The 27,456-nt window shown below is 43.2% G+C and overlaps 4 protein-coding genes across 16 annotated transcripts in view; 1 reads left to right on the forward strand and 3 right to left on the reverse strand.

Annotated features, from left to right (window-relative positions):
• The window catches only part of LOC110498046 (probable palmitoyltransferase ZDHHC14), an 89,226-nt gene extending 85,396 nt beyond the window's left edge, over nucleotides 1-3,830 (forward strand). For 8 of the 11 annotated variants that reach the window (XM_036954983.1, XM_036954978.1, XM_036954979.1 and 5 more), the window contains one exon: nucleotides 2,701-3,135. In XM_036954983.1, coding sequence (XP_036810878.1) covers nucleotides 2,701-3,135 — 435 coding nt within the window. Of the gene's footprint in view, nucleotides 1-2,700 lie in introns of all 11 variants that reach the window. The other 3 variants (XM_021574606.2, XM_036954984.1, XM_021574607.2) reach the window with 2 other exon arrangements.
• Nucleotides 3,831-5,839: 2,009 nt separating this feature from the next.
• On the reverse strand, nucleotides 5,840-9,412 carry LOC110498047 (galectin-8). Its single transcript, XM_021574609.2, has 8 exons — nucleotides 8,693-9,412; nucleotides 8,237-8,325; nucleotides 7,632-7,842; nucleotides 7,311-7,430; nucleotides 7,187-7,213; nucleotides 6,987-7,075; nucleotides 6,488-6,653; nucleotides 5,840-6,348 (listed from the first exon to the last, which is right to left on the reverse strand). The coding sequence occupies exons 1-8, from the start codon at nucleotides 8,729-8,731 to the stop codon at nucleotides 6,199-6,201; spliced, it is 891 nt and encodes a 296-aa protein (XP_021430284.2). The 5' UTR covers nucleotides 8,732-9,412; the 3' UTR covers nucleotides 5,840-6,198.
• Nucleotides 9,413-10,207: 795 nt separating this feature from the next.
• On the reverse strand, nucleotides 10,208-22,360 carry LOC110498049 (kelch repeat and BTB domain-containing protein 11). Of its 2 annotated transcripts, XR_005037763.1 has the most exons (3): nucleotides 20,973-22,360; nucleotides 13,082-18,124; nucleotides 10,208-12,995 (listed from the first exon to the last, which is right to left on the reverse strand). XR_005037763.1 is itself a non-coding variant. In XM_021574610.2 (2 exons), exon 2 carries the CDS (start codon nucleotides 17,998-18,000, stop codon nucleotides 15,844-15,846), a length of 2,157 nt encoding a protein of 718 aa, XP_021430285.2. In that variant the 5' UTR covers nucleotides 18,001-18,124; nucleotides 20,973-22,360; the 3' UTR covers nucleotides 10,208-15,843. The 2 variants fall into 2 exon arrangements, 1 of the variants encoding a protein (XP_021430285.2); XM_021574610.2 differs by having other exon boundaries at nucleotides 10,208-18,124.
• Nucleotides 22,361-24,664: 2,304 nt separating this feature from the next.
• Nucleotides 24,665-27,456, reverse strand: part of LOC110498373 (rho guanine nucleotide exchange factor 10) — an 80,448-nt gene continuing 77,656 nt past the window's right edge. For both annotated transcript variants that reach the window (XM_036954986.1, XM_036954985.1), the window contains 3 exons: nucleotides 26,753-26,875; nucleotides 25,774-26,330; nucleotides 24,665-25,655 (listed from right to left, as the gene is read on the reverse strand). In XM_036954986.1, the coding sequence (XP_036810881.1) occupies nucleotides 25,816-26,330; nucleotides 26,753-26,875 (638 nt within the window). In that variant the 3' untranslated portion in view covers nucleotides 24,665-25,655; nucleotides 25,774-25,815. The remainder of the gene's footprint in view (nucleotides 25,656-25,773; nucleotides 26,331-26,752; nucleotides 26,876-27,456) is intronic.

Consider the following 27,456-nt stretch of genomic DNA (forward strand, 5'->3'; position numbering starts at 1 on the left):
ATTATTATATTTGGAGATGTGATGGGATTGTGGAGCGCACCTGTCAAAGAGAAGCTTTCGATCTTGACTAGCTGACATTGGGGCTAAACTAATCATGATGAAAGACCTATAGGCTGTCTCATTGTTGTCGGTGATCAGGCCTGCCACTGTTGTGTTGGCAAACCTAATGATGGTGTTGGAGTCTTGCCTGGCCACGCAGTCGTGGGTGAACAGGGAGTACAGGAGGGGACTAAGCACGCACCCCTGTGTTGAGGATTAGTGTGGCAGATTATTTTTTTTATATAAATGCATAAATAAATTATTTAACCTTTATTTAACCATGTAGGCTAGTTGAGAACAAGTTCTCATTTGCAACTGCGACCTGGCCAAGATAAAGCATAGCAATTGGACACATACAACAACACAGAGTTACACATGGAATAAACAAAACATAGTCAATAATACAGTAGAACAAAAGAAAACAAAATGTCTATATACAGTGAGTGCAAATAAGGTCAAATAAGGGAGTTAAGGCAATAAATAGGTCATGGTGGCGAAGTAATTACAACATAGCAATTAAACACTGGAATGGTAGATGTGCAGAAGATGAATGTGCAAGTAGAGATACTGGGGTGCAAAGGAGCAAGATAAATACAGTATGGGGATGAGGTAGGTAGATGGATGGGCTGTTTACAGATGGACTATGTACAGGTGCAGTGATCTGTGAGCTGCTCTGACAGCTGGTGCTTAAAGCTAGTGAGGGAGATATGAGTCTCCAGCTTCAGAGATTTATGCAGTTCGTTCCAGTCATTGGGAGCAGAGAACTGGAAGGAAAGATGACCAAAGGAGGAATTGGCTTTGGTGGTGACCAGTGAGATATACCTGCTGGAGCGCGTGCTACGAGTGGGTGCTGCTATGGTGACCAGTGAGCTGAGATAAGGCAGGGCTTTACCTAGCAGAGACTTGTAGATGACCTGTAGCCAGTGGGTTTGGCGACAAGTATGAAGCGAGGGCCAACCAACGAGAGCGTACAGGTCGCATGGTGGGTAGTGTATGGGGCTTTGGTGACATAACGGATGGCACTGTGATAGACTACATCCAGTTTGTTGAGTAGAGTGTTGGAGGCTATTTTATAGATGACATCACCGAAGTCAAGGATCGTCAGTTTTACCAGGGTATGTTTGGCAGCATGAGTGAAGGATGCTTTGTTGCGATATAGGAAGCCGATTCTACATTTAATTTTGGATTGGAGATGCTTAATGTGAGTCTGGAAGGAGAGTTTACAGTCTAACCAGACACCTAGGTATTTGTAGTTGTAGTGATGCTGGACGGGCGAGAAGGTGCGGGCAGTGATCGGTTGAATAGCATGCATTTTGTTTTACTTGCATTTAAGAGCAGTTGGAGGCCACGGAATGAGAGTTGTATGGCATTGAAGCTCGTCTAGAGGTTAGTTAGCACAGTGTCCAAAGAGGGGCCAGAAGTATACAGAATGGTGTCGTCTGCGTAGAGGTGTATCAGAGAATCAACAGCAGCAAGAGCGACATCATTGATGTATACAGAGAAGAGAGTTGGCCCGAGGATTGATGAGATTGTGTTTTGTTGCCTTCCCTTACCACCTGGGGGGCGGCCTGTCAGGAAGTCCCGGATCCAGTTGCAGAGGGAGTCCTTAGCTTATTATTAAATAGACTCATTTAGTTCAAAGGCTAAAACAGTGCACTGCTGGCTCATTCCCAGTCCATTAAGATGTTTGATTTACATGGACACTATTTAGGTTACAGAGATACAGAGCTAAATCATTATCTGGCTTAATGCTGTTTCAACTCCATGTATTGACTTCACTATGCATTTGAGTCACATTGAATACTGTGTATTTTAGGGCTGTCCCCGACAACAACAAAAATCTTGGTCGACCGAGAGTCATCTGTTCTTTCGACCAATCGATTGGTCTAAATGTTTTAACGTGTATTTTTCCATATACAGACGGGCATGTTAGACTGCAAATTTACCACAAGCCCAAACAGATATAATATTTACATATTATTCAGACCTAATTTCAGACCTTGTATATGATCTCTCTATTATGCGTGGGAATACTTGAAGACAATTTACTGGTGTTATATTCAACAATATAGTTGGGGAACCCTGGCCTATGTGTTTTAATAAAAACATTTATATGCACTGAGCTTGTCTGATGCTTTAAGCACACTGTTTGATGAAATAATCAAGACACAAGTGACTCTAGAGTGAGTCCGACCGCAGTTGATTTGATTGTGCCGGGCCGGGCTCAGAACGAGTGCCTGTATGACTAGCAACCTTTGCCTCTCATCCCTGCTCCAGCGACCACCTTAGAACATCAACCGTGTTTATCACGCTGTCCGTGTTGCTGAAGCTGCAACATAATTACAGTCATTTCTGACTGAAAAGTTCTGTTACTACTGGTCGACTAAAGACATCTGTCAACCAACAGCCTATCGACAGTGGACTAAATGGGGTCAGCCCTAGTGTTTTTCTCTGGTGGTTTAATGTGCATTCTAACAAGGTTACTAACAATATCTTTTCTCTTTTTTCTCATCTCTTCATTCATTCACTACACATGTTAACCTCATCTATCTTCATTAATTCACTACACTCCTCCTATCCCCACATTTCCCTCTGTCTCAACATGTCTTATTACTCTCCCTATCTCTCCTTTCCTACCCTTCTCCATTTCTCCTGTCTCAGTGTGTTCAAGACCAGTGCATTCAGAGCACCAAATTCGTTTTGCAGGCTGCCGCCACGCCCCTGATGCAGAGTGAGCCGGTCATCCTCACAGACGAGGCCTCTCTACCGGGCAGGACGTTGTTAGGCGGTCCCTGCTCTGGAGCCCTGCCGCTAGGGGGCCAGCCTACACCCCCCACCTCCACCCCCAACCTCAGCTGTGACAATGGCATGCTGCCCACCCGGAATGACCACAGCGAAGCGCACCACCACCACCACACGGACGGGGTCCACCACCACTTCCTCACGCCTGAGGAAGCCCCCTCGCCACCGGGCATGCTCCCCTGCGGCAGCCCCCTGGGACACAGCCACACCCTTCAGGGCTTCTACAACCCAGCCAGCCAGGACTCTCTACATGAGGACTCTGTCAGAGGCCTGGTCAAACTCAGCTCTGTCTGACAGGGGGTTCACTCAAATATCTGTCCATCCCCTAAAACACTCCCCCCAGGCGCTCATTCCACACCTGTGCCAAACAGTGGGTCTTCCCAACCCTGAATGCCTGTAACCAATATCCTCTCCGTCCTCTACAATCACAGGACTTCTCTAAAAGACTGTGATACTATTTGGCTACTGAGAGCAGAATTGAACTAGGACCTTCCCTCCTAAGCCAACGACTTGCCAAACCTCTGCATCATACAGGGGGTTGTTGCTGGTGAAGGGCCCAGGGGACTTGTGCTTGTCCTGTGCGCCTCTCTTCTACTGAAGCGTAGTCCACTGTCCTGGGAGGGGGACAGACAAGAGGGCTGTCTGTCAGCTATTTAAAGCAGAAAGAGGTGGCGTTGTGAGTTATTCCTAAACATGTTAAAGAAAAGCTGCTTTATTTCTGTCGTGAATCACAGGTCTGCCATTGATTTTTTTGTACAACGGACTATGGCCTACTTGTTGATCTGATGGACAGTGTCTTTGCCTTTCTATCTGATTCTGGTTTACAGTCAATCACCAAACAAGAGTTGATGTCATCATGATGTATATCATTTAATTCATACATGTTTAAGTTACATGTTAAGATTCTGTATTGTGCCATACCAAGGTCATTTCTTTTCCTCAAGTTCTTTTTCCTGTGGATATATTAATAAAATCACATTTTTAAGGAACTAGATTCTGTTGACGCCAAGCCTCAAGGTGACCTGTTGAAAGTCATGTGTTATCACCTCTGACGTCACACATCCTTCAGTAGGTATTTAATGGTAGCCTTGTGACGAGTGCCTTTGATAACTGTAGCTAAATGAGAATAACACAAACGATTCAACAGTTTAAAATCATTCTACATGATGTATTGAGGGTAAGTCCTGCTCCATTCATCAGGGGTCTAAGGCCTCGGGACCTCCAGCATCAGAGAGAGTGGAAAACAAGGGCCCTCTGTCACCAGGAGACAGTCAAGAAGAGACTTGTATGGGCTAGGCTTACTTCAAACGGAATTTAATTTCCTCAAGCCACATGAATTCTCAATTTTTCTCTAACCATCATCTTACACCAATTTCCCCTTGATTGGATGGTCGGAAGATAATACAAATATAATTTGACTGCAAATTGACCTTAAGAAGCCTAAACAGATATTTAACAAAAACAATCATTTCAAACCTTGATTACATTTTCCTGTGTAGGGTGCCGTCTTTTGGATGGGAAAGGAGCGATATTTCTTGCTTCGGACTCAGTTTATAGTAGGGCCTTTTCCGCTGGATGTTTTGATTTAGAAAAATGGGCCAGTCGACCGCTGTTTGTACCACTTAACTTATAGCCCCATCTGGCTGGTTGAAGAGGAGAAATGTGCATAGATATCACAGGTAATTGAGGACCTGCTGAATGGATTAGAAAATGACCCCAATCATAATTGATTTAAAAGCAGACTAATGATAAGACATTACATACAGTAGATTCTTCATATTATGTAGGTTACAGCAGAAGGAAACAGTAGGCATCACATGACATCAACAGAATTGATTAAATAATGTGACTGAAAGAACTTGCAATGTTCCCACGTTTGCGGAGACTACATTCACGGTAAACGCATGTCTGCTCAATTGGAAATTACCTTTAAATTTTAAGCGTGCTATAGCGCTGGACCTTTGGCCAAGCATGAAAATAGTGGCCATGCAGTCATACATTCGATCCACGTTATAGCTCGATTTGACATTTAAAGGCAATATTCACGGTAAACGCTGCATATGTCAGCTCAATCAGAATTTACCTTTACATTTTAACGCAGATCTTTCTGCATTACGGATTGAATCCAGCCCTTGTTTTCATTAACCATCACCACCCAGTGCAATTGGTTTGACCCTGTATTGTAGTTGTGCTTGAATTGAAGTGCACTAGATTAGGGGCTGGGTTTAACCCCTATCGCAGAAGAGCCGCGTTAAAATGCGAAGGTAATTTCCAATGCAGTCTCCGCATGTTGCCTTTACATTTCAATCAAGCTATAATGCTGGTCTTCAGGCGATATGGATTGAACCCAGCCCTAGGTGAGCTTAGTCAACTAGATTTGGCCATTTCACATGAAAGAGTTTGACCTTGTGACAACCTTTTCAGGCCATATTGCCTTTAATGTATGAACTTAAACAGCTATTGGATTCTATTTGAAGAACATATCCTACAGAGGGTAAATAAATAGCCACATGTTCCCTCAGGTACAGAACATTAAATATATTCAGAGTTGTCAAGCAGCACCTGTAACCATCCTATAATTTGTTTCAGCACTGAAGAACCTGAGATGGATGAATGAGAATGGACTATTTTAGTGATTAGGGTTAAGTATTTAATTTTAGAATGATGAAACATAGTGCAGCTCCAAGAGATATTTTAGTCGAGCCCTTCCAAATCACGGTCCCTTCCAATGAGTTTATACCTGGTGCTAACAAGTGTCCTCTGTCTTGATTGTGACCATATTTTTAGACCGGTGTAGTGGATTAAAATACATTGTAGTCATATCTTCCTGACCACCTCCAGAGATAGTCAGACAAGCCATTGTAAACAGATCTGGAGGGTCAAACCATTTAAATAATCATCATACCAGCCTCTAAATCATTGACAGGTGGCATTAATAATTGTCTTTAAATAAATTAATTATTTCAAATGTAAGGGAGGGACTAGGAAATCCAGTCAATGCGGATGGATAAGATATTTTAATACTATGTATAGACGCAACAAACCTTGATCAGATCACAAAACCCACAGGTTAGCGCAAGGTGTAAATGGGGCTGTTTCTATAACACTCCTGTCATTACACATTATTCCAGCCTCCCTTGCACCAGATAGTGCATACAAGTATTACTGTCAAATCCTGTAGACCCACTCAAACAGATCCAAGGCTACCTCAGCTGTAAACCTCATGGCTCAGACATTGAAACCCATAATCAGGCTGGCTCAAGCACTGCTCACTGCCCAGGGTGGGGGAGTTGTGAACGGGCCTGTCGTCCAGAATAGGGCTTAGCCCATTGTGGCCTAGCTTGCCTCTGTCATGGGTCACCACAGCTTGATGTCCATCAGCTCCAGGTCTCCCATGATCTCCAGCTGGTTGATGGTGCTCAGGTCCTGCACCCGGTGCCTGTATTCCAGCAGGTGAGAGCCATTCACCGCCAGCTTGAACTGGTGGGGCTGGCAGAGGATCAGCATCTGGGGCAGAGAGTACTTATAGTGAAAGAGACTAGTAAGAATTCCAATAATACAAGTAACATGTGAGAACTGCTCATTTAGAAACAGCATCCACCTGAACAAAGAAAATACTTAATACTGATAGTTAGAGGTAGCATACCTCAAAGTACTCCCCAGGCGAGAAGGGGAAGACGGGAAGCTCCCTCTCCTCTGGTCCCCAGGACTCACTCAGGTAGGAGTTCCTGATGAACATGGCCGACTTCATCCGGGGGTTCAGGTGCAGAGCGATGTTCTCACTGCCGTTGTTGCGGAGGTTCACAGTGAAGCTGCCAGACACGAGGTTCATCAGAAAAACAATGATGTAGAATAACCTACATTGCCACGCACAGGAGGTTGGTGGCATCTTAATTGGGAAGGACAGGCTTGTGGTAATGACTGGAGCAAATTTGTGGAATGGTATCAAATACATCAAACATGTGTTTGATGCTATTCCATTTGCTCCTTTCCAGTCCTTTATGAGCCGTCCTCCCCTCAGCTGCCTCCTGTGATGTCATGGATAGTGGGCAGTCCCTATCTTGCCATTATACACTCCCTCAAAATATGCACTGTCTATTTTCTTAGAACATGGTTTAAATAATCAGTGGTGTCCTATTGCTTACCTGTGTGGGTACATGCTGACGTGTCCCTTGATTGTGATGTGCTGTCCTGGACTCACCCCTTTCAGTATACTGCCTTTGTAAGGGAGACTCTGGAAATGCAGAAGATATAGGCCATGTCTGTACACTTAACATATTGATGCAATTGGTCATGTTGCCTAATATAGATCTATCCTTTATGGAAAATATAACACACAACTCACCAGGTCACCTGAGATTGAGTATATTGCCTACAGGAGAAAATAATAATGAAGACGTTCATTATAGAGCTAGTTGAAAACATATATTCTATTGACCTATAAAAATAGTGTTGGAGGGGGTACTTACTGAGTTTGGTATAAAGCCAATGGAGCGCACCTTGACTTTCCCAGATATAGAAAATGTGTCAATCCTGTCCAGTGGGATTCTGTGCTTGTATTCTAACAAATGAGAACCATTTACTGCCACCTGCAGGTACAAAGGTGAACAGCATTCACACAGGGATCACAAAAATCCATTACACTGTATTTGCATGACTATACTAGCTTCTTTTGACTTAACAGTAGTGAATGTGAAAGCAAATGTAGGTTAGTGAGTTTTTCCTGTATGTAGCCTAATTAAAGACACCTTGTTAACCGCAAGTAAAGTCCCAGACATTGGTCCACTTGCCTTAAAGACATCATCATGGACCAGGATGATCGTCTCGAAGGCTGCTCCCTGTCTGTAGGGCAGCTGCTGAAGGGTCTCCTCACAGCCCCAACTCTCCTGCACCAGGGAGTTACACACCACGCACGGGGAGCCCTTAAAACGGGGGTTGAAGTGGAGGGCGATGTCCGCACGAGGTTTAGTGCTGGTGCCACAGGATAGGTCCATCTGGAACCTGCAGTTACCACATTGGTACGTATTAGAGAAGAGGTTCTAAATGTCTTAAAGCTAAGGCTGGGACTTTAGTCAGGGACTCACAAAAAAATAAAATGATGAACTTATATTTTTTGTTAGCTAAACAGTGTGCTGGGTAAAAGTATTATTTGAATGGGTTGAACTGATGTATTTTTTTGTTTGTTACCTAAACGTTTTATTTCTAGTTAAGCATATTCTTATGTGAAGCTATGGTTGAGGATTAGGGTTGAACCAGGATGTGGACATTAAGTTTGGGTTAGGTTTGAACTGAGATGTGGACATTAAACTAGGGTTAGGTTTGGTTGAGGGTTAGGATTAAACTGGGATGTGGACATTAAGTTAGGGTTAAAAACAACAATAACATTATTACATACCTGTCAGCATCATTGTGAACAGTGCCCTGGATAAGGACTATCTCCCCGGGGTGTAGTCCCCCAGGTATGGCCCCAGTGAATGGAATCACCTAGATGGAGGGGTCAGATGGGCTTAATAAAGACAAACCATCTAGGCAAACAATCAAATCATATTCGCTGTGTGTGTGTGTGGCCTATAGCATTATTTATCAATATCTTCCATCCCATTGTTGAAACACCAAATCATATAAAATCGTTAAACATGCCAACAGCTTTTCGGCCCAACAATTATACAATAAAATGACTGCAAAACAGACGTTAAAGGCGATAGCTGCACATAGACCTATTGAAGACAACAACATGCATGCGGTATACTATGTTTTTATTCCTACAACGTTAATAGAGAAAGGGAGATAACGTTAGTCTCGCTGTAAATATATGAGTATACTAGAGGTAGTCTAGTAAAAAGCCTCTTACCGGATTTAGGACCGTTTGTTTCGCATGTGCCACAGCCATTGAGACCGTTATGCAACAATACCATGCAGTGGTTGTAGCCTAGACCGCTAAATGATGAGTGTAGAATGAATTGGGTCGATGTTTTTATTTTCTGCTATATTAGGATGGCAGTAGACATCTTCTCTTCCTCTTCTATCCAATAACCTACTACGTCACACACTATGCGTACCATGTGATCCAGCCTATGTGCGAAGACATCTGCCGCTACTGTATTCAAAATAGCGTCAGGTTAAAGGGACTGGAGAACAAATACATTCCTGAACACACATTTTTTTTATGTAACCTTTATTTAACTAGGCAAGTGTGTAAATAAGAATAGGTTCTTAACTATGACGGCCTACCCGACCAAACCTTGTCGACGCTGGGCCAATTGTGCGCCGCCCTATGGATCTCTCAATCACCGCCGTATGTGATACAGTTTGGATCATCATCATCTGTACAGCAATAAGCGTAAAAAAAAGCTACAATAAAATACAAATTGCTAAAATAAAATCGAAACTAAACAGCTTCTGTGTCTGAAAAATCTATTTATAAAAAAAAACATTTGCAATTGATTTTAAAAAATGAAATCAATTCCTAACCATATCCAAATGTATTACAGTGCTTCCTATTGGTATTTTAGTCAATGGATATTTTTTTATTTTACCTTTATTTAACCAGGTAGGCAAGTTGAGAACAAGTTCTCATTTACAATTGCGACCTGGCCAAGATAAAGCAAAGCAGTTCGACAGATACAACGACACAGAGTTACACATGGAGTAAAACAAACATACAGTCAATGATACAGTATAAACAAGTCTATATACAATGTGAGGAAATGAGGTGAGAAGGGCAAAAAAGGCAAAAAAGGCCATGGTGGCAAGGTAAATACAATATAGCAAGTAAAACACTGGAATGGTAGTTTTGCAATGGAAGAATGTGCAAAGTAGAAATAAAAATAATGGGGTGCAAAGGAGCAAAATAAATAAATAAATTAAATACAGTTGGGAAAGAGGTAGTTGTTTGGGCTAAATTATAGGTGGGCTATGTACAGTGCCTTGCGAAAGTATTCGGCCCCCTTGAACTTTGCGACCTTTTGCCACATTTCAGGCTTCAAACATAAAGATATAAAACTGTATTTTTTTGTGAAGAATCAACAACAAGTGGGACACAATCATGAAGTCGAACGACATTTATTGGATATTTCAAACTCTTTTAACAAATCAAAAACTGAAAAATTGGGCGTGCAAAATTATTCAACTTAATGACTTCTTAGTCATACCCTTGTTTGAAGTCTCAGTCATACTCAGTCTCAGTCATACCCTTGTTGTTTGAAGTCTCAGTCATACCCTTGTTGTTTGAAGTCTCAGTCATACCCTTGTTGTTTGAAGTCTCAGTCATACCCTTGTTGTTTGAAGTCTCAGTCATACCCTTGTTGTTTGAAGTCACAGTAGTTATACCCTTGCTGTTTGAAGTCTCATTCATACCCTTGTTGTGAAGTCTCAGTCATACCCTTGCTGTTTGAAGTCTCAGTCATACCCTTGCTGTTTGAAGTCTCAGTCATACCCTTGTTGTTTGAAGTCTCAGTCATACCCTTGTTGTTTGAAGTCTCAGTCATACCCTTGTTGTTTGAAGTCTCAGTCATACCCTTGCTGTTTGAAGTCTCAGTCATACCCTTGCTGTTTGAAGTCTCAGTCATACCCTTGTTGTTTGAAGTCTCAGTCATACCCTTGTTGTTTGAAGTCTCAGTCATATCCTTGTTGTTTGACGTCTCAGTCATACCCTTGTTGTTTGAAGTCTCAGTCATACCCTTGCTGTTTGAAGTCTCAGTCATACCCTTGCTGTTTGAAGTCTCAGTCATACCCTTGCTGTTTGAAGTCTCAGTCATACCCTTGTTGTTTGAAGTCTCAGTCATACCCTTGTTGTTTGAAGTCTCAGTCATACCCTTGTTGTTTAAAGTCTCAGTCATACATTTGTTGTTGTCCCGGTCAGGTAGGATGAATGACATGACAGGAAGCTACAACCTGGGCTTTGTGGTTGCGGGGGCATTGAACGTGGCAGCCTGTTTTGTTCTGACCTTCATCCCCCTGGCCAAGCGCTCAACTAGACAGACATGTACGAGCATCATGAACGTCACCATCGACCGCTCCACGCAGGAAATCATGCAGTGCCTCCTTTCTCTGAGGGAGCACACTGGTACCTGTAGTTCTTCCATATGAGGGTTAAGAATATATCTAACAACATATTTTGTTTCATCATACATTATTGATGGCACAAGTTTTTCCTGACCACGTGACTCAACCAAGAAAAAGGTTATGGTCAGGAAAAACTACTAGTCCTAATGATAAAATGTACATTTACTCATAATATTTCAATATCAATTGTCAAATAGGAGGAGCCAACAGTGTTACTTCTCTAAGACTACGTTTTGACAGTAGACCTGAGGTGTACAGTGGAGATGATGCCGAGACAGCAGGACCTGCTGAAGTCACCCAGCTTCTCTAAGACTACGTTTTGACAGTAGACCTGAGGTGTACAGTGGAGATGATGCCGAGACAGCAGGACCTGCTGAAGTCACCCAGCTTCTCTAAGACTACGTTTTGACAGTAGACCTGAGGTGTACAGTGGAGATGATGCCGAGACAGCAGGACCTGCTGAAGTCACCCAGCTTCTCTAAGACTACGTTTTGACAGTAGACCTGAGGTGTACAGTGGAGATGATGCCGAGACAGCAGGACCTGCTGAAGTCACCCAGCTTCTCTAAGACTACGTTTTGACAGTAGACCTGAGGTGTACAGTGGAGATGATGCCGAGACAGCAGGACCTGCTGAAGTCACCCAGCTTCTCTAAGACTACGTTTTGACAGTAGACCTGAGGTGTACAGTGGAGATGATGCCGAGACAGCAGGACCTGCTGAAGTCACCCAGCTTCTCTAAGACTACGTTTTGACAGTAGACCTGAGGTGTACAGTGGAGATGATGCCGAGACAGCAGGACCTGCTGAAGTCACCCAGCTTCTCTAAGACTACGTTTTGACAGTAGACCTGAGGTGTACAGTGGAGATGATGCCGAGACAGCAGGACCTGCTGAAGTCACCCAGCTTCTCTAAGACTACGTTTTGACAGTAGACCTGAGGTGTACAGTGGAGATGATGCCGAGACAGCAGGACCTGCTGAAGTCACCCAGCTTCTCTAAGACTACGTTTTGACAGTAGACCTGAGGTGTACAGTGGAGATGATGCCGAGACAGCAGGACCTGCTGAAGTCACCCAGCTTCTCTAAGACTACGTTTTGACAGTAGACCTGAGGTGTACAGTGGAGATGATGCCGAGACAGCAGGACCTGCTGAAGTCACCCAGCTTCTCTAAGACTACGTTTTGACAGTAGACCTGAGGTGTACAGTGGAGATGATGCCGAGACAGCAGGACCTGCTGAAGTCACCCAGCTTCTCTAAGACTACGTTTTGACAGTAGACCTGAGGTGTACAGTGGAGATGATGCCGAGACAGCAGGACCTGCTGAAGTCACCCAGCTTCTCTAAGACTACGTTTTGACAGTAGACCTGAGGTGTACAGTGGAGATGATGCCGAGACAGCAGGACCTGCTGAAGTCACCCAGCTTCTCTAAGACTACGTTTTGACAGTAGACCTGAGGTGTACAGTGGAGATGATGCCGAGACAGCAGGACCTGCTGAAGTCACCCAGCTTCTCTAAGACTACGTTTTGACAGTAGACCTGAGGTGTACAGTGGAGATGATGCCGAGACAGCAGGACCTGCTGAAGTCACCCAGCTTCTCTAAGACTACGTTTTGACAGTAGACCTGAGGTGTACAGTGGAGATGATGCCGAGACAGCAGGACCTGCTGAAGTCACCCAGCTTCTCTAAGACTACGTTTTGACAGTAGACCTGAGGTGTACAGTGGAGATGATGCCGAGACAGCAGGACCTGCTGAAGTCACCCAGCTTCTCTAAGACTACGTTTTGACAGTAGACCTGAGGTGTACAGTGGAGATGATGCCGAGACAGCAGGACCTGCTGAAGTCACCCAGCTTCTCTAAGACTACGTTTTGACAGTAGACCTGAGGTGTACAGTGGAGATGATGCCGAGACAGCAGGACCTGCTGAAGTCACCCAGCTTCTCTAAGACTACGTTTTGACAGTAGACCTGAGGTGTACAGTGGAGATGATGCCGAGACAGCAGGACCTGCTGAAGTCACCCAGCTTCTCTAAGACTACGTTTTGACAGTAGACCTGAGGTGTACAGTGGAGATGATGCCGAGACAGCAGGACCTGCTGAAGTCACCCAGCTTCTCTAAGACTACGTTTTGACAGTAGACCTGAGGTGTACAGTGGAGATGATGCCGAGACAGCAGGACCTGCTGAAGTCACCCAGCTTTAGTGGCTTCAACACCACCAACGTTCTGCCTCAGCACTGTATAGGAGAGAAGAAATGTAGCAAATACAATAATGTATTAATACAGAACTCAGTTATGGCTGATATTATTTGTCAATTCATCTGTTTTCATTCAAGAGAGAAATGACAAGCACAGGGCATTGTGACAGTGTTACTTACAATCACTGTCCAGTAGTTGGCGCTTCTGTACCAAGAAAATCTCATTATTATAAGGATAATAATTTGTCAGTGATAAGGACCTCTCCATCCATACTGCAAAACACACTATAGAAAATTATACTGAAACTTTTTTCAAACACTAAATATTTTATTTGCAGCACTTAGTTTTGACTGAAATACATCATTCAACAGTTAGTTTGTTAGCTGTTATTTAATATGCTAATTAGCAGTAAGAAAGCCTTCAACCAACACTGTACTTTCAAGCATTTATCATCCAAAACCAACAGTCTGTAAAAGCTTCACTACACACTGACGGCAGCCAGCAAAATACCAGACGAATAAGTCCACATCTACTCAGTCATCACAGTTACAACAGCCTCTCAAGGATACTGTTACCAAAAGTAGTAGTAGCATTTTGTTCACCAAATAAATTCCACTGAATCAATCCAACGTATTAACAAAACTCCCAACTGGTGTATTATTGCTAAAAGCAAAGAAATATGTCAAATTTCTAAGAAAGCGCAAGGAGATGGAGTGCTATTGGACCCATTTCCAATATTGTAAATGTAAAAGGGATTAGGCATATTTTAACAGAACAGATGAACACTGAGCTGAAGTTGATGCAAAATATTCTTCCGACTAATTGCTGTGTGGACGAGATGATTAAATGCATTATAAAGGGACAGGCTACACACCAAAGGAGATATACATAATCTAATATGGGCAAACGTCTTCATCATCGGAAATTATACTGCAATAGTCAAGTACTTGAGAGACAGTTGAAGAGCATCTGAAATGACATACTGTGTATGACGGTCACAGTCTTTCTGGCTGGCTCATCAAATACTTGTGGGAGATGACAACATAATAGCATCTTCATTATCGGTAGGACTATGGCAAATTCCCCTGGCCTGCATACGAGAAATGACTCCTCACTTCTCTGAAGAATGTTAAAGAACAGAGTAGCTACGTGTGCCTTTAAAAAGAAAATGATGTGTAGTTCTGTCCTTCAGCTGTTCTTGTCTATTGATGTTCTGTATTATGTCATTCTGTATTATGTGTCATGTTTTGTGTGAACCCCAGGAAGAGTAGCTGCTGCTTTTGCAACAGCTAATGGGGATCCTAATAAAATACCAAAGTAGCAGTGAGTGTGGTGCCCGATCAAACCTACAGTGTCGTTGTGCAAAATGGTACGCAGCATCATCTGGATATGTGTGCAACAATTCATCTTCTGCTATCATTTCTGTCAAACCGGCTACGCATACAATTTGACGCATACATTCGATAAATCCAACATATACATCACACCGAACGCACTGCAACTGCCTCTGTAACGCAATGTTGCAAGGCAAACACAGGGTTCCATCGGAAATGAATGTAATTCTGGTGTACCAAAATGCAATGACGCTGTCGGTGTAAATGAAGCGTAAGAATGAGCAGTAAGCAGTGACCACCATCCCTCATATCTACCGTAATGCTGACTCAATCCGGCATTCTGTAAACATCAGTGCACACCTAGGGCCTGTTTCAATCAAACTCAGGAACCTAACCCGATCCACAGAATCAGAACCATTCTTATGCTGCAATAATTCACCTTGTTTCTAGTGTGTTGAAACTCAACTCAATTGTATGTGCGGGTAGAGTGTTGTCTTTGACACAACCTGGAAGGCTGGTTAATGGTTCTGAATGAATAGTTGGGTAGTAGTTTTGAATAAATAGGTGGGTACTGGTTTTGAACCTAACCCACTGGGCACAGACGTCAATTCAACGTCTATTTCACGTTGGTTCAATGTAATTTAATTGAAATTACGTAGAAACAACGTTGATTCAACCAGTGTGTGGCCAGTAGTAATGTATTAAAATGTAATTGCTTGGTGCTCTTCAACATTATTCATTGATGATCTATAATAGTAGAATATAATTATTGTAGAAGATACATGTGGCTTATTGTGCTCCTGCTGGTCAATGGCCTTGTGAAGTAATGTCAAGGGCAGTTCTGGTATCAGGCCTGGGGGCTGTGTGAATGTTATAGCCCTCCCACTGTTCCTTCATAGAGCAGACATCACCGCCGTAGCAGGCCTTGCGTTGTTTATGGGTTTGCTTGTGTAATTTGCGTATCGGACCTGTGCGTGCCAGCTGTGTCAGTCACATACTTCAACTGTCCCCTCATTCAGACTATTCCATCTCTGCGGTTCGATTTTTGGCTAAAAGCCACCAGCCAGCAAACAATATTCAAAACAATATCTATTCTAACTATCTGCAATTGCAAAAGTACACAATACAAAACTGAACACAGGGAAATGCAACAACAAACAAAAACGACTATGTGTGTCATTATCTCATTATGTAGAGTCAGATGCATTTCTGGTTGCTCTCATTCAACATGTAAAAGTAGTCCTTGTTAAGGCTTGTCCTGTTAACTCGCCATGCAAAGAAACACATTCCATTACGAGCAGGAACACTGGACAGGGGGAAAGAAAGGTGAAAAATGTTCATCTTATTTTAAGGCCCACTATATTACATTGATGGGCATCTGTAACGTAGCATCAGTGATCCATGGTCACATCACATCAATCTGTCAGTCTTCTCAGGCAGACTGAGGATGAAAGGGAACAGTATGCCCTTAGCTTCCAGTGGTGGCTTGAGTGGTTCATCTACAAAGTAAGAGCCGTCCTCCTCCACCACAAACTGCAGAGTCTGAGTCTTGTTCACACAATAGATGCAGTTTCCGATGACGGCACACCTGAACGGCATAGGGCTGCCCTGCCGCTGCGATGCGCAGTCATGCCACATTTTCACTATGGTGTCGTACTTGAACACAGTGACCCCCTGGTCACGGTTGACGTCAAACCTGTAGATGAAGCTTTTCAGAGCCACCATGTCGGTTGACTTTTTCCTGCTGTTGTTGTAGGGGCACTCCTGCCACTCGTCCCTCTTGGGGTCATATTTTAGGAGACGGTAGAACAGAGACCCTCCAGAGACGTAGAGCTCTCCATTACAGGTGGTGGCTTCATGGGCCACAGCGAACGCCCCTTTGGGTAAGGGAGCCACTGTGGTCCATCTATCAGTCCGAGGGTCGTATTTTTCTACTGTGAACAAACACTCCCCTCCTATGGCATACAAGTTACCCTCCATAGACACTAGCTTGAGCTGCGACCGCGCCTGGTTGAGCGGCCGAACCTCGCTCCAGCGGTTAGTGATGGGGTTGTAACAGAACACCTTGTCTGAGACCTTGCCCTTATCCCCATATCCCTTTATCCCACCAGCCACAAACAGGTAGTTGTACATGGTGCAGATCCCACAGCCCTTAGTGTTAATGTCCTCCGGCATCAGAGTCAGAGGTCTCCAGTCATTGGCTGCCTCGTTGAAGTAGTAAATCATGTGGTTCTCCTCGAAGGATGCCACGGACAGAGGGCTCTGTGGTCGACTGTTACACCGACTCGGAGGTCGGCTCCCGACACGGTCAAACACATCGTTGATCTCAGCGACCATCAGGGACCTCTTCCCCTCCATTCTCTTCTTCAGGACCAGATCCCTCTCCGACCCAGTCAGATGTCCATACACCGCTGGGTCCTGCAAGATCTGGAGGAAGTTGTCACTCATGAAGCGATAGGCCGTCTCTTTCAGTTCGTTGAGTCGTTGCTTCTTGGCGATAGTTAGAATCTCATAACAGTTCTCTGCTGTGACCTGCTCTGAGATGGTATCCATAGCAGCCTGGACAGCACATGGGATCTGTAAAATCTTAGCTCCTGTGATCACCTCTACCACATTGTCCTTGTGCACATTCATCTGAGAGGTGTAGATATAGTCTATCAGGATGGTCAGGGTCTTGTAGTTCAGCCCTTTCACTTTTAGGATGTCTCTTGACTGACGAGCCTTGAAATAGTCACTCTTCCCGGCCAGAACAGACTTGTGAACACTTATTTTCTGGCCACCGACTTCAATCACTAAATCTGGCTCCTCTTTAGGCGTTGTGTTACTGACCCTACCATGGCCACTACTGCCCCTGTGTTCTTGGTTCGACTCAAGCCCTGACTGTCCATGCAATGTGTCATATTCTGTGGGAGAGCTGTGGCTGAACAAGCACCCCAGCTCTTGTATGGTTGGCTGGTTGCCCATGGTGATACAATGAGTGTCAGGCGCAGCGGTCCCCTGCTCCCGGGAGTCAGTGACGTTTGTGATGTGACACTGACTCCTCACTATGCTCTCTCTACAGAGGGACAGAGACCCTTCCGCTTCCTCTCTGGCCTCTCCCTTGAAGCATAGAGAGGGACCCACACTGCAGGGCACTTTGGCCCTCGCTCCATTCATATCCTCACTGATACCGTTTCTGCCATGAGTACAGTTCTGGTCTCTACCAGCATCAAGCTTGGGTATGTGAGATGTATGTGCTTGATGAGAAGGATCCGTAATGTGAAACTGATCTGTATTTGAGATGTGTGATCCATCACCCTGTGGACGGTCAAAGTGATGATGCCCAATCACCGTACCACCATCCAACAAGTACTCCTTTGTAACTGGTGTGCTCTGTCGACAGAGTCCCTGGTCGCCCAGTACGAATCCCAGGTCTGGAACATTAGTGCTCGCCTCCTGCTTCCTTGGGAGGGAACAGACACCCCCATCCTCATCCGAGGGGGAGGAGAGGAGGTCCGAGCAGACGGGGTGGTGGAAGATGACATCTGCCTCCACCGTGTGCACCCCTCCTCTCTGTCTGTCATTCATCCTGTCTGATCAGAGCTAGTGGCAGTTCAGCTCCTCAGTGTTCATAATGAGGAGGATCCAACACAGTCTTCTGGAATCACTCCTACAGATCTTGGCAGGTCTTGTCTCGTGAAACTCTTTGACACTTTAGGGGAGAAGAGAAATATATATTGAAATATGAAAGTTTCAAAGAACTAAAACATGTAAATTGTTGACAATGATACTTGAAAACTCGGAGGGGCGCCCTTACTCCACAAGAAACAAATGGAGCCTACTTTGGCATATCTACAGAGATTTATGGAGTAGCTTTTATGTTTTCTCCAAATGCACTAAACTCTACTGTAAAAGACACTAAGAGAACACATACTTTTAAAATGATACAGATATTATTATATGGTCTAATTGCACATTTGACACTTGTTGTGCAGGAAAATATTAATTATAGGCCTATTATAAAGATATTAGACAGTGTGAATTGAGTAGTAAGTGAATTATTGTAGATATTAACAGCTAACACACATGACGTACTGGGTGATCATACTAATAGAGTATTTAAATTAATCGCGACCCTCGCTGGAGAATCGCACATAGGGCGCATGCTCGGTGGCACCTCCATTCCACCAGCAAGAATAAGCAAGACCTAGCATGAATAAGGCCGTGACCGCCGAGATTTCCCTTCAAAATATAAGTTCCGCAATGAAGATGGTAAGAAAAAATACAAAAAGGGTTGAAATTTGTAACATTTTATGAGGACATTTTTGCAGAATTTTTATATATCACAAATAATATTATAGCACTGACATTATTGTTAACAGCATTAAAATGTATGATTACTAGATAGTTATCATGTACAACAGTAATACAAATAACAAAACATTATTTATAATGCAACTATTAATATTAATAGTATAATAATTATTATAATAATCAACTTTAGAAAAACTAATCCCATTATTAATTAGCCCATTCCTATTCCACGATGTTCAGTAAGTTTTTAATATTGGACAGACATATTGCACCTTACACAATTTTCTGAGAGGCGGGTCCATCGAACCTGTTTACACCCAGAGGAGCGTCGTTGCTTATTTTACGGTCCTTAGAGTGGCCAACCGGCTTAAATCCAATCATTTTTGCACAATGGACATACATATTGCATTGTACACAATTTTCTATCTTTAAAAGTGGGCTCTATGCCTTTTTGCAATTTATAAACTGACATTTTCGGTGGACTGACAATGGATCCCTATTTAAACTATCCTCCTCATACAGAGTTGGCTACAATTTAAATGTCATTCTCCAGAAAAGGCAGATCTAATATTACAACAAATAATATGGCTAAACTCCAACGTACTGATAGAGAAACATTTGTTTTACAAGAAGGGTATAATATTTATGACGCACATTGTAAACAAGAACGGTAAAATTGTCACAAAGCAACTATCAACAGTGTACGGAGGTCTATGCCCAACACAAAATTATAACCAACTCATCGTGACTCTGCCACAAAATTGGAAGAGACAATTACTTAAAGAAGAAATTAAAGAATTAGTCTCTCTGCCACCCATAAAAAAATCATAAATGATTAGTATAAATCAAAAAATATATAAGTTTATTTAAACTTAAAAGGTTTGACAGCAATAATGTATAACATTAAAGTCAGTTGTGAATAGGTTGATGTCCCAATACCTTGGCATCGGGTCTATGAATTGACATTTGAAACAACAATTGACACATCAATCCGTTCGTTTCAGTTTAAGCTATTATATAAAATACTTTCTACAAAAAGAGAGCTCAATATATGGGGCATTGAACAGTCTGACTTGGGCAGACTCTGCCACGAGGAAACAGAATCAATAGAATATATTTTCTGGTACTGGCTATTGGTGGCTCTCGCTTTTGGAGTCAGGACCAGGAATGGTTGTTATGTCATAATATCAGGGTTCAGATTGACCTGCAAACTGTATTGTTAGGGAATCTGAAAAAACACTATCAGTCAATGGTAAATATCATTATACTCTTGGGTAAAGTATTTATATTTAGGGCAATATGGTAGAAATCTTACAAATTGGGAGGTTCAGGACCCTCGTTAGACATAATAGTCAAATGAAGAGATGTATTCCAAAATGGCGTTAAACTGGTGGGTTAATCTGTGGACATTAGAAGGTTGGAGTTAACATCAGAATGAATAGTGGATTTTCCTCTGTGGGTGAAAATCCAGCACTTGTAGAAAGAGAAAATTAGGAATATATGTATAATTATTTAACTACAGGTACTGTAGATGTGAGCGAAATAGATGTAAGTAGCAGTAGTAGTCAATGGAGGCTGCTGAGGGGAGGGCGGCTCATAATAACGGCTGGAACGGAGCGGATGGAATGGTATCAAACTGGAATGGCATCAAACCATGTGTTTGATGCCATTCCACTCATTCGCTCCAGCCATTACCACGAGCCCATCCTCTCCAATTAAGGTGCCCCTAACCTCCTGTAGTAAAAGGGGGGGGGGGGGGGGGGGGGGGGGGGGGGGGGGGGTATAGGTTAAAAGGGGGGGAGAGTATAGGTTACAGTTTTAAAAAGTATACCGAAGGGGACTCTTATTCTGAAGAATTCCAAAAATCCGTGACCCGGAAGTACTTAGTTATTCTTGCCTGATTCACAACAGTTTTAGTGGCAACTGCTGACTGATAGATAGATAGATTCATGTTGAATACGATAGGGGAGGAGGATAAGGAAATCCGTCCAAGCGCACATTACGCAGTCAAATTGTGTCATAGGTTAATAGAAATTGATTAATACATTCATTTATCACAATGAAATGTTAAAAAATATAAATTGGGAACCTTGTGCGCAAAATAGCCTAATTGCAACGCATGCAATTATTGCAGGCTAATTTTACAGTTTGGCTAAATCATTAAAGATGGAAATGGTAATGCATCTCGACTAATATAAAACATTGGCCAAAATAGCATGAATATTATTATAGGGTAGCAGACTTACGCGTTTAGATGCAGGCAGCGCAATTCAATGGACTGCTCTCGTCAGTCTCTCACACACAAAGCCCAGTTATGGGAGGTAGCCCCAATCTTGAAAATAGGAGAACCTTACAAATGCAATACGGCTGTCTTTTCCCTCGTATATAGAAGATATTTAACATATCACTTGTTAATTGAGCTCCAGGACAAATAGTCTCCGGGTAAATGGATCATTGTTATTCCTTCACAACTCATAAGAGAAAATCCACTGTAGCTACGTCTTGTCTGAAACCAAACGCAAACAGTTATTACAGGACTTAGTCTTTCTGAGTACCGATCCACAACAAATATGTCGCCAATATCCTCCTGCAGCTCTACAGTGCGTCTGAGCTAAGCATAGATAGAGCATCAAAAATCAATCCAGCATGGACCAGGGATCTCCGTCTCTGCTGCCACTACTCTGTTTTGCCTTTTTCAGTAGACTACCGACCGATGGTTATTGATCTAGAGTAGACCACACCCCCTCTCAGTATTCACCCCACATACATAGACATGGCTATCCCCATCTGCCGGGTTTGCACCCTGCACGAGCTGGAGGCAACCGGAGGTGAAAATGCGACATTCCTTCACACGCCTTGTGCGCGATTTACCATGAGGGAAACCCAGCGATCTGAGCCCCTGCGTGCGTTATAAGCCTGTCATTGGTAAGACCCTACTACAGCCTCTTATACAAACGCCCCGATTTTAATTCCATGCCTCTGTATAAATCCTAGTACTTCAAAAGCAAACCCAACGGGCAACGAGTCTGCTGTTCACTATACAACGGACACGTTTGTTTCCCCTAGTGGAGTACTGTAACTCTAAAGACCCATGTGTCCAGATTAAAATGTACTAGGCTACTGCCTTCTGCTTGGTATGCTACAACATCCCATAATAGTTCAGTCTGAAAGGAAGAACATTGCTTCAACTTCCCCTGTAAACCATGGGCTAGATACATAATAAAATACTGTTTTCGAGCCCTGAATGTTGATTGGCTGACGACAGTTGTGGTATATCAGACCTTGTATACCACAGGTATAACAAAACGTATTTTTACTGCTCTAATTAAGTAGGTAACCAGTATATAAGGCACCTCAGAGGTTTGTGGTATATGGCCAATATACTATGGCTAAGGGCTGTATCCAGGCACTCCACATTGTGTCTTGCTTAAGAACATCCCTTAGCCATGGTATATTGGCCATATACCACACCTTGTTGCTTAAGCATCTCTCCCCTCAGGCCAGTCTTTCAAATGATTAATAGTTAAAACCAGCAAAACAACCAATTCATGCCCCTAGACTTATTCCACATGTTGTTTTACAACCTGAATTCAAAATGGATTTAAAAAATATCTCACCCATCTACACACAATACCCCATAATGACAAAATGAAAATGTGTTTTTTTTAAAGATTTTTCAAATGTATTGAAAATGAAATATCTAATTTACATAAGTATTCACACCCCTTAGTCAGTACATGTTAGAATTTTGCAAATTATTATTATTTTTAATTCTCCAAGCTCTGTCAAGTTGGTTGTTCGTCATTGCAAGACAACCATTTTCAAATCTTGCCATATTTTCAAGCCAATTTAAGTCAAAACTATAGCTAGGCCACTCGTCTCGGTAAGCAACTCCAGTGTACAAAACATTAGGAACACCTGCTCTTTCCATGCTTGACCAGGTGAATCCAGGTGAAAGCTATGATCCCTAATTGATGTGACTGATCAGTGTAGATGAAGGGGAGGAAAGGTTAAAGGAAGGAATTTAAGCCTTGAGACAATTGAGACAGAATGTGAACATGTAACATTCAGAGGGTGAATGGGCAAGACAAAAGATTGAATTGCCTTTGAACGGGGTATGGTAGAAGTTGCCAGGCGCACCAGTTTGAGTGTGTCAAGAACTGCAACACTGCTGGGTTTTTCATGCTCAACAGTTTCCCAAGTGTATCAAGTATGGTCCACCACCCAAAGTACATCCAGCCAACTTGAAACAACTGTGGGAAGCATTGGAGTCACCATGGGCCAGCATCCCTGTGGAACGCTTTCAACACCTTGTCCTCCATGCCCTGACGAATTGAGGCTGTTCTGAGGGCAAAAGGGGTGCAACTCAATATTTGGACTCTGTTCCTAATGTTTAGTGCACTCAGTGTATATTTGGGAAAGGAAAGGGGGATACCTAGTCAGTTGTACAACTGAATGCATTCAAATTAAATTTGTCTTCCACATTTAACCCAACCCCTCTGAGAGGTGCAGGCGGTTGCCTTAATTGACATCCACGTCTTCGGCGCCCAGGGAACAATGGATTAACTGGTCTTATGTAGGGTATTGTCTTGCTGAATGGTGAATGTCTCCCAGTGTCTGTTGGAAAGCAAACTGAAGCATGTTTTCCTCTAGGATTTGGCCTGTGCTTAGCTGTATTCTGTTTCTTTTTATCGTAAAAAAAAAAAACTCCTTAGTCCTTAGCAAGGACAAGTATACCCATGACATGATGCACCCACCCCCATTCTTGAAAATACAAAGAGTGGTACCCAAGGTACCTTTCTTTCTTCTACAGCAACTGAGTCAGGAAGGACGCCCGTATCTTTGTAGTGACTGGGTGTATTGATACATCATCCAAAGTGTAATTTATAACTTCACCATGCTCAAAGGGATATTCAATGTCTTCTGCAAAGGCTTTCCACTAGATGTTGGAACATTGGTGCGGGAACTTGCTTCCATTCAGCCACAAAAGCATTAGTGAGGTTGGGCACTGATGTTGAGCGATTGGGCCTGGCTCTACCAATAGGTGCCCTTCTTTGTGAGGCATTAGAAAACCTCCCTGGTCTTTGTGGTTGAATCTGTGTTTGAAATTCACCGCTCGACTGAGGGACCTTACAGATAATTTTATGTCTGGGGCACAGAGATTATGTAGTCATTCAAAAACCATGTTAAACCCTTATTGCACACAGAGTTTTACTCCTGAATTTATTTAGGCTTGCCATAACAAAGAGGTTGAATACTTATTGACTTAAGACATTTCAGCTTTACATTTTTTATGAATTTATAAAAATGACTAAAAACATTATTCCGCATTGACATTATGGGTTATTGTGTGTAGGACAATGACACTAAATCTAAATCCATTTTAAATTCAGGCTGTAACACAAAATGTGGAAAAAGTCAAGGGGTGTGAATACTTTATGAAGGCACTGTACGTACACTACATGACCAGAAGTATGTGGACACCTGCTTATCAAACATCTAATTCTAAAATCATGGACATTAATATGGAGTTGGTCCCCCCTTTGCTGCTACAACAGCCTCCACTCTTCTGGGAAGGCTTTCCACTAGATGCTGGAACATTGCTGCGGGGACTTGCTTCCATTCAGCCACAAGAGCATTAGTGAGGTTGGGCACTGATGTTGAGCGATTGCACCTAGCTCGTAGTTGGCATTCCAATTCTTTACCCTAGCTTGACATACAGCGGATTCAAATAATCAAAGCTTGATGAGTTGGTTATTTGAATCAGCTGTGTAGTGCTTGTTGGTAAGTGTGGAGAGTTGTTCTTAGAGCTTGGTATTGGACCAAATACCAGAGGCTATACATTACTGGTAGCATATTTGAACTAGTGCAACGTTCTGGTTGAAATAAAGTGAGCAGGCTGAGCATGCATACATGAAATAAATCATACACAAAGCTGCTGAATAAAACATGTATAGTGTTAATATACACAACAGAAGTACATACAAAATGGCACAAAAGTATAAAGCTTTAGATACATTTTTTAAATATCCTTTAGTGACAATACATGTATTTGAGCAAGTAACAACCCCTTATTTTCATCTGATAACAGTTAGAGACTCTCCCTCCATTTAGGATCTACTGGAAACCTGGCCAGCCAGGAAGTCCCATCATACCTCATATCAACAACCACTCACCCTCCATAGCCACCTGATGACAACATAAGCACACTTTAAGCGTCAGTGTACCAATGAAATATGGGCACCATTGCGGACAAATGATCTCTCCCTGACCCAATAACAAACAAGTAAACATATCTATTAACAGACCCAATTCATAGAACATAGCCCGGCCAATGGATATGATCATGAGAAGGCTTTGGCCCCAAATAATGCCTGTTCCTAACAGTGGAAGTGTCGGAGTAGACATTGTTGCCTGGCTTTCCTCAAATTCTGTCTACGTAGGAAAATGGGAATGTCTGATGTCTATCTATGTGATTAGCCCGGATACAATTATTGTGCCATCAACACTCTGGTGATCAGTCACACAAAATATTAGCCATGTTATAACAAGAACATTTCATCGGTCCTCTCTCAAAATGACATAATATGAATGACATTAGGGACATTTCAGTGGTTTTTCTACATATTCAGGTTCTCTTCATTGGATTCAAGTCAGGTGCCATTATTAAGTGGTTAAAGTGTATTGATCCATTTGTACCCATTACCCAATAGGAATGTCCCACATGAACAGAAGGTCACTGGGTAGGAGATATCAGAAACTCTTGCTATTATTCATGTGATGCCCTCTGGAGTATTTCTCATTATAAGACACATAGTTGAGTTGATTGATCCCAAAGTCCAGACAACCATGGGAATTAATGGATATCCTTTGGAGTGTCACTGAGTCAAGTGTCACTGATATCAAGTAGGAACTGCAGCATCCTCAGTCTTTGGGGAGAAGGTGAGAGAATAAGAGAATGAGGAGGATTATGGGGAGACATGACAGGATTATGGTTATTAAACCATTAACACTATTGAATACTACAGTGACTATGGCCCCACTCACCTTGTTACACTGTACTAGTTAGTCTCTACTCTCTGGTCTCTCTCACATGTTGAGTAGAGGGATCTGCCACACCATGATGTTGGACACCGTCTCCTCCTGACGGGACTGTTTGGTCTTCCTGTTGACCCTGTGGTGACCCAGCCCCCCTGAAACCACCAGTAGAGAGCTGACGTCCACCTTCTGGACCCTCCTGCCCCTCTGGTGGTGGGCCGGATCATTGACCAGGTCATAGATGGCCCCGTCCTCGAGCCCGTGCTCCAGAGAGCCCTGGGACAGAGCCAGGGAGCCACAGGAGGAGGACAGGGAGTCCTGGAGGGCCATGGAAGTGCAGCCTGCCTCCCCTAGCCACACTCCCCGGCCCCGGGTGGGAGCTAGAGTGGGTGTGGAGCCTGGGGTTGGAGGTGGGGAGGCCTGGGCCTTCTCCCCGTCCTTGGGGCCTCCTGGCTGGCTAGGTAGGCTGCTGCCTGGGTTGCCAGAGGGCCGGTTGCACACTGCGGCTGCCATGGTGAGGAACTTCACTGGGCCATGGTGGGCGTGGAAGGATACCATGCCCCGTCCTACGACAGCCAAATATCCAGACACACATTACTCCATATACAGTATAAATTTACTGGAAAATACTGTTAGTAACTACATATGTGTTTCAAATTGCCCACTTTTGGCAGTAGCCTCCAGAGACTAAGAATTCCGTAGACCAGAGGCACATGGAAACTAGCTTTGAGTCATATCAATTAAAAGACAGTATCATTGTGAGAAAGGCGCCACTAAAATATCAAGGCAGCTGGGACCTGAATGATAATCACTGAGGCCCATTAACCCATGTTGTGCTCCAGTTACATTGATAAAGTCCTTAATGCACTTGGTACCCAAATCCCTTCCTTTACCCCAAAACTATGACAGCAAATGGATGGTTTGCCATACAATTCCTCATTGGGATTTTTAGATAATCTGGAATAATCTTCAGGGAAGATGCACCCACCTGTGACCTTGGGGATTCCCTGTAGTCTGGGGACAGAGAGGGCCACTGTCACCCCCAGGTTGGTCCCCACCAGCAGCAGACCATGGCACACCAGCAGACTGCTGACTGAGACCCTCTGGTTCCCTATGGACAGAATAGAACCAACACATCAATACTGATTCTGCAGAGTTTGTGTTAAATTCTGTTGTAGAGAGCAGTTTGGAGCAGTAATCCAGGGGGCTACAGTATTGCACAAAACGTTTTGAACAGTGGGCTTTTTCAAGTTATGAAAAAAAGGTTGATAGTTAATGGTTGAGCTTAATGATTTCTGGGGTCAAGCTTAACACAGTAGGAGTAGGGTAGGTATTTACATTCAGAAGTCTCCTATAAATGAGAATGAACACAGTTAATGTGCCCCTTCCAGCGAGCCGAGGGACAGTAACAGGGAGGGAGGTATTTCTGCTTAGTGTGTGGGGAGGTTACTACAGCAATAACACTTAACAGCCAATGGTCTCCAGGGCAACCGAAAGAGGAGCAAAAATAATAACAGCTCTTTTCACCAAAAAGACCACCATTATAGTCCGCTTTGGGTCAAACAAACAAACACAAAAGTGTTATGTAAATCGAGAATGAGTGAACCGTAATGTCATAATTAAGCAAGCAACTGTGGTTCTATTCAGAAAGCCTGATGCAGGCTGGGACAGAAAGGGCTGTGTGTGTCCGGT

Source organism: Oncorhynchus mykiss, chromosome 19 (assembly GCF_013265735.2).
Source record: "Oncorhynchus mykiss isolate Arlee chromosome 19, USDA_OmykA_1.1, whole genome shotgun sequence".
In the NCBI taxonomy this organism is placed as follows: domain Eukaryota; kingdom Metazoa; phylum Chordata; class Actinopteri; order Salmoniformes; family Salmonidae; genus Oncorhynchus; species Oncorhynchus mykiss.

Bases quoted from the DNA above. Each gene is read 5' to 3' on its own strand.
- LOC110498047 (XM_021574609.2), bottom strand. From the start codon at position 8,731: ATGGCTGTGGCACATGCGAAACAAACGGTCCTAAATCCG. The intron at 7,076-7,186 runs GTGAGTTGTGTG...CTGCATTTCCAG, and splicing joins ACTCAATCTCAGGTGACCTG to AGTCTCCCTTACAAAGGCAG. The intron at 6,654-6,986 runs GTAAGCAATAGG...CGTGTCTGGCAG, and splicing joins GTCAGCATGTACCCACACAG to CTTCACTGTGAACCTCCGCA.
- LOC110498049 (XM_021574610.2), bottom strand. From the start codon at position 18,000: ATGAATGACAGACAGAGAGGAGGGGTGCACACGGTGGAGGCAGATGTC.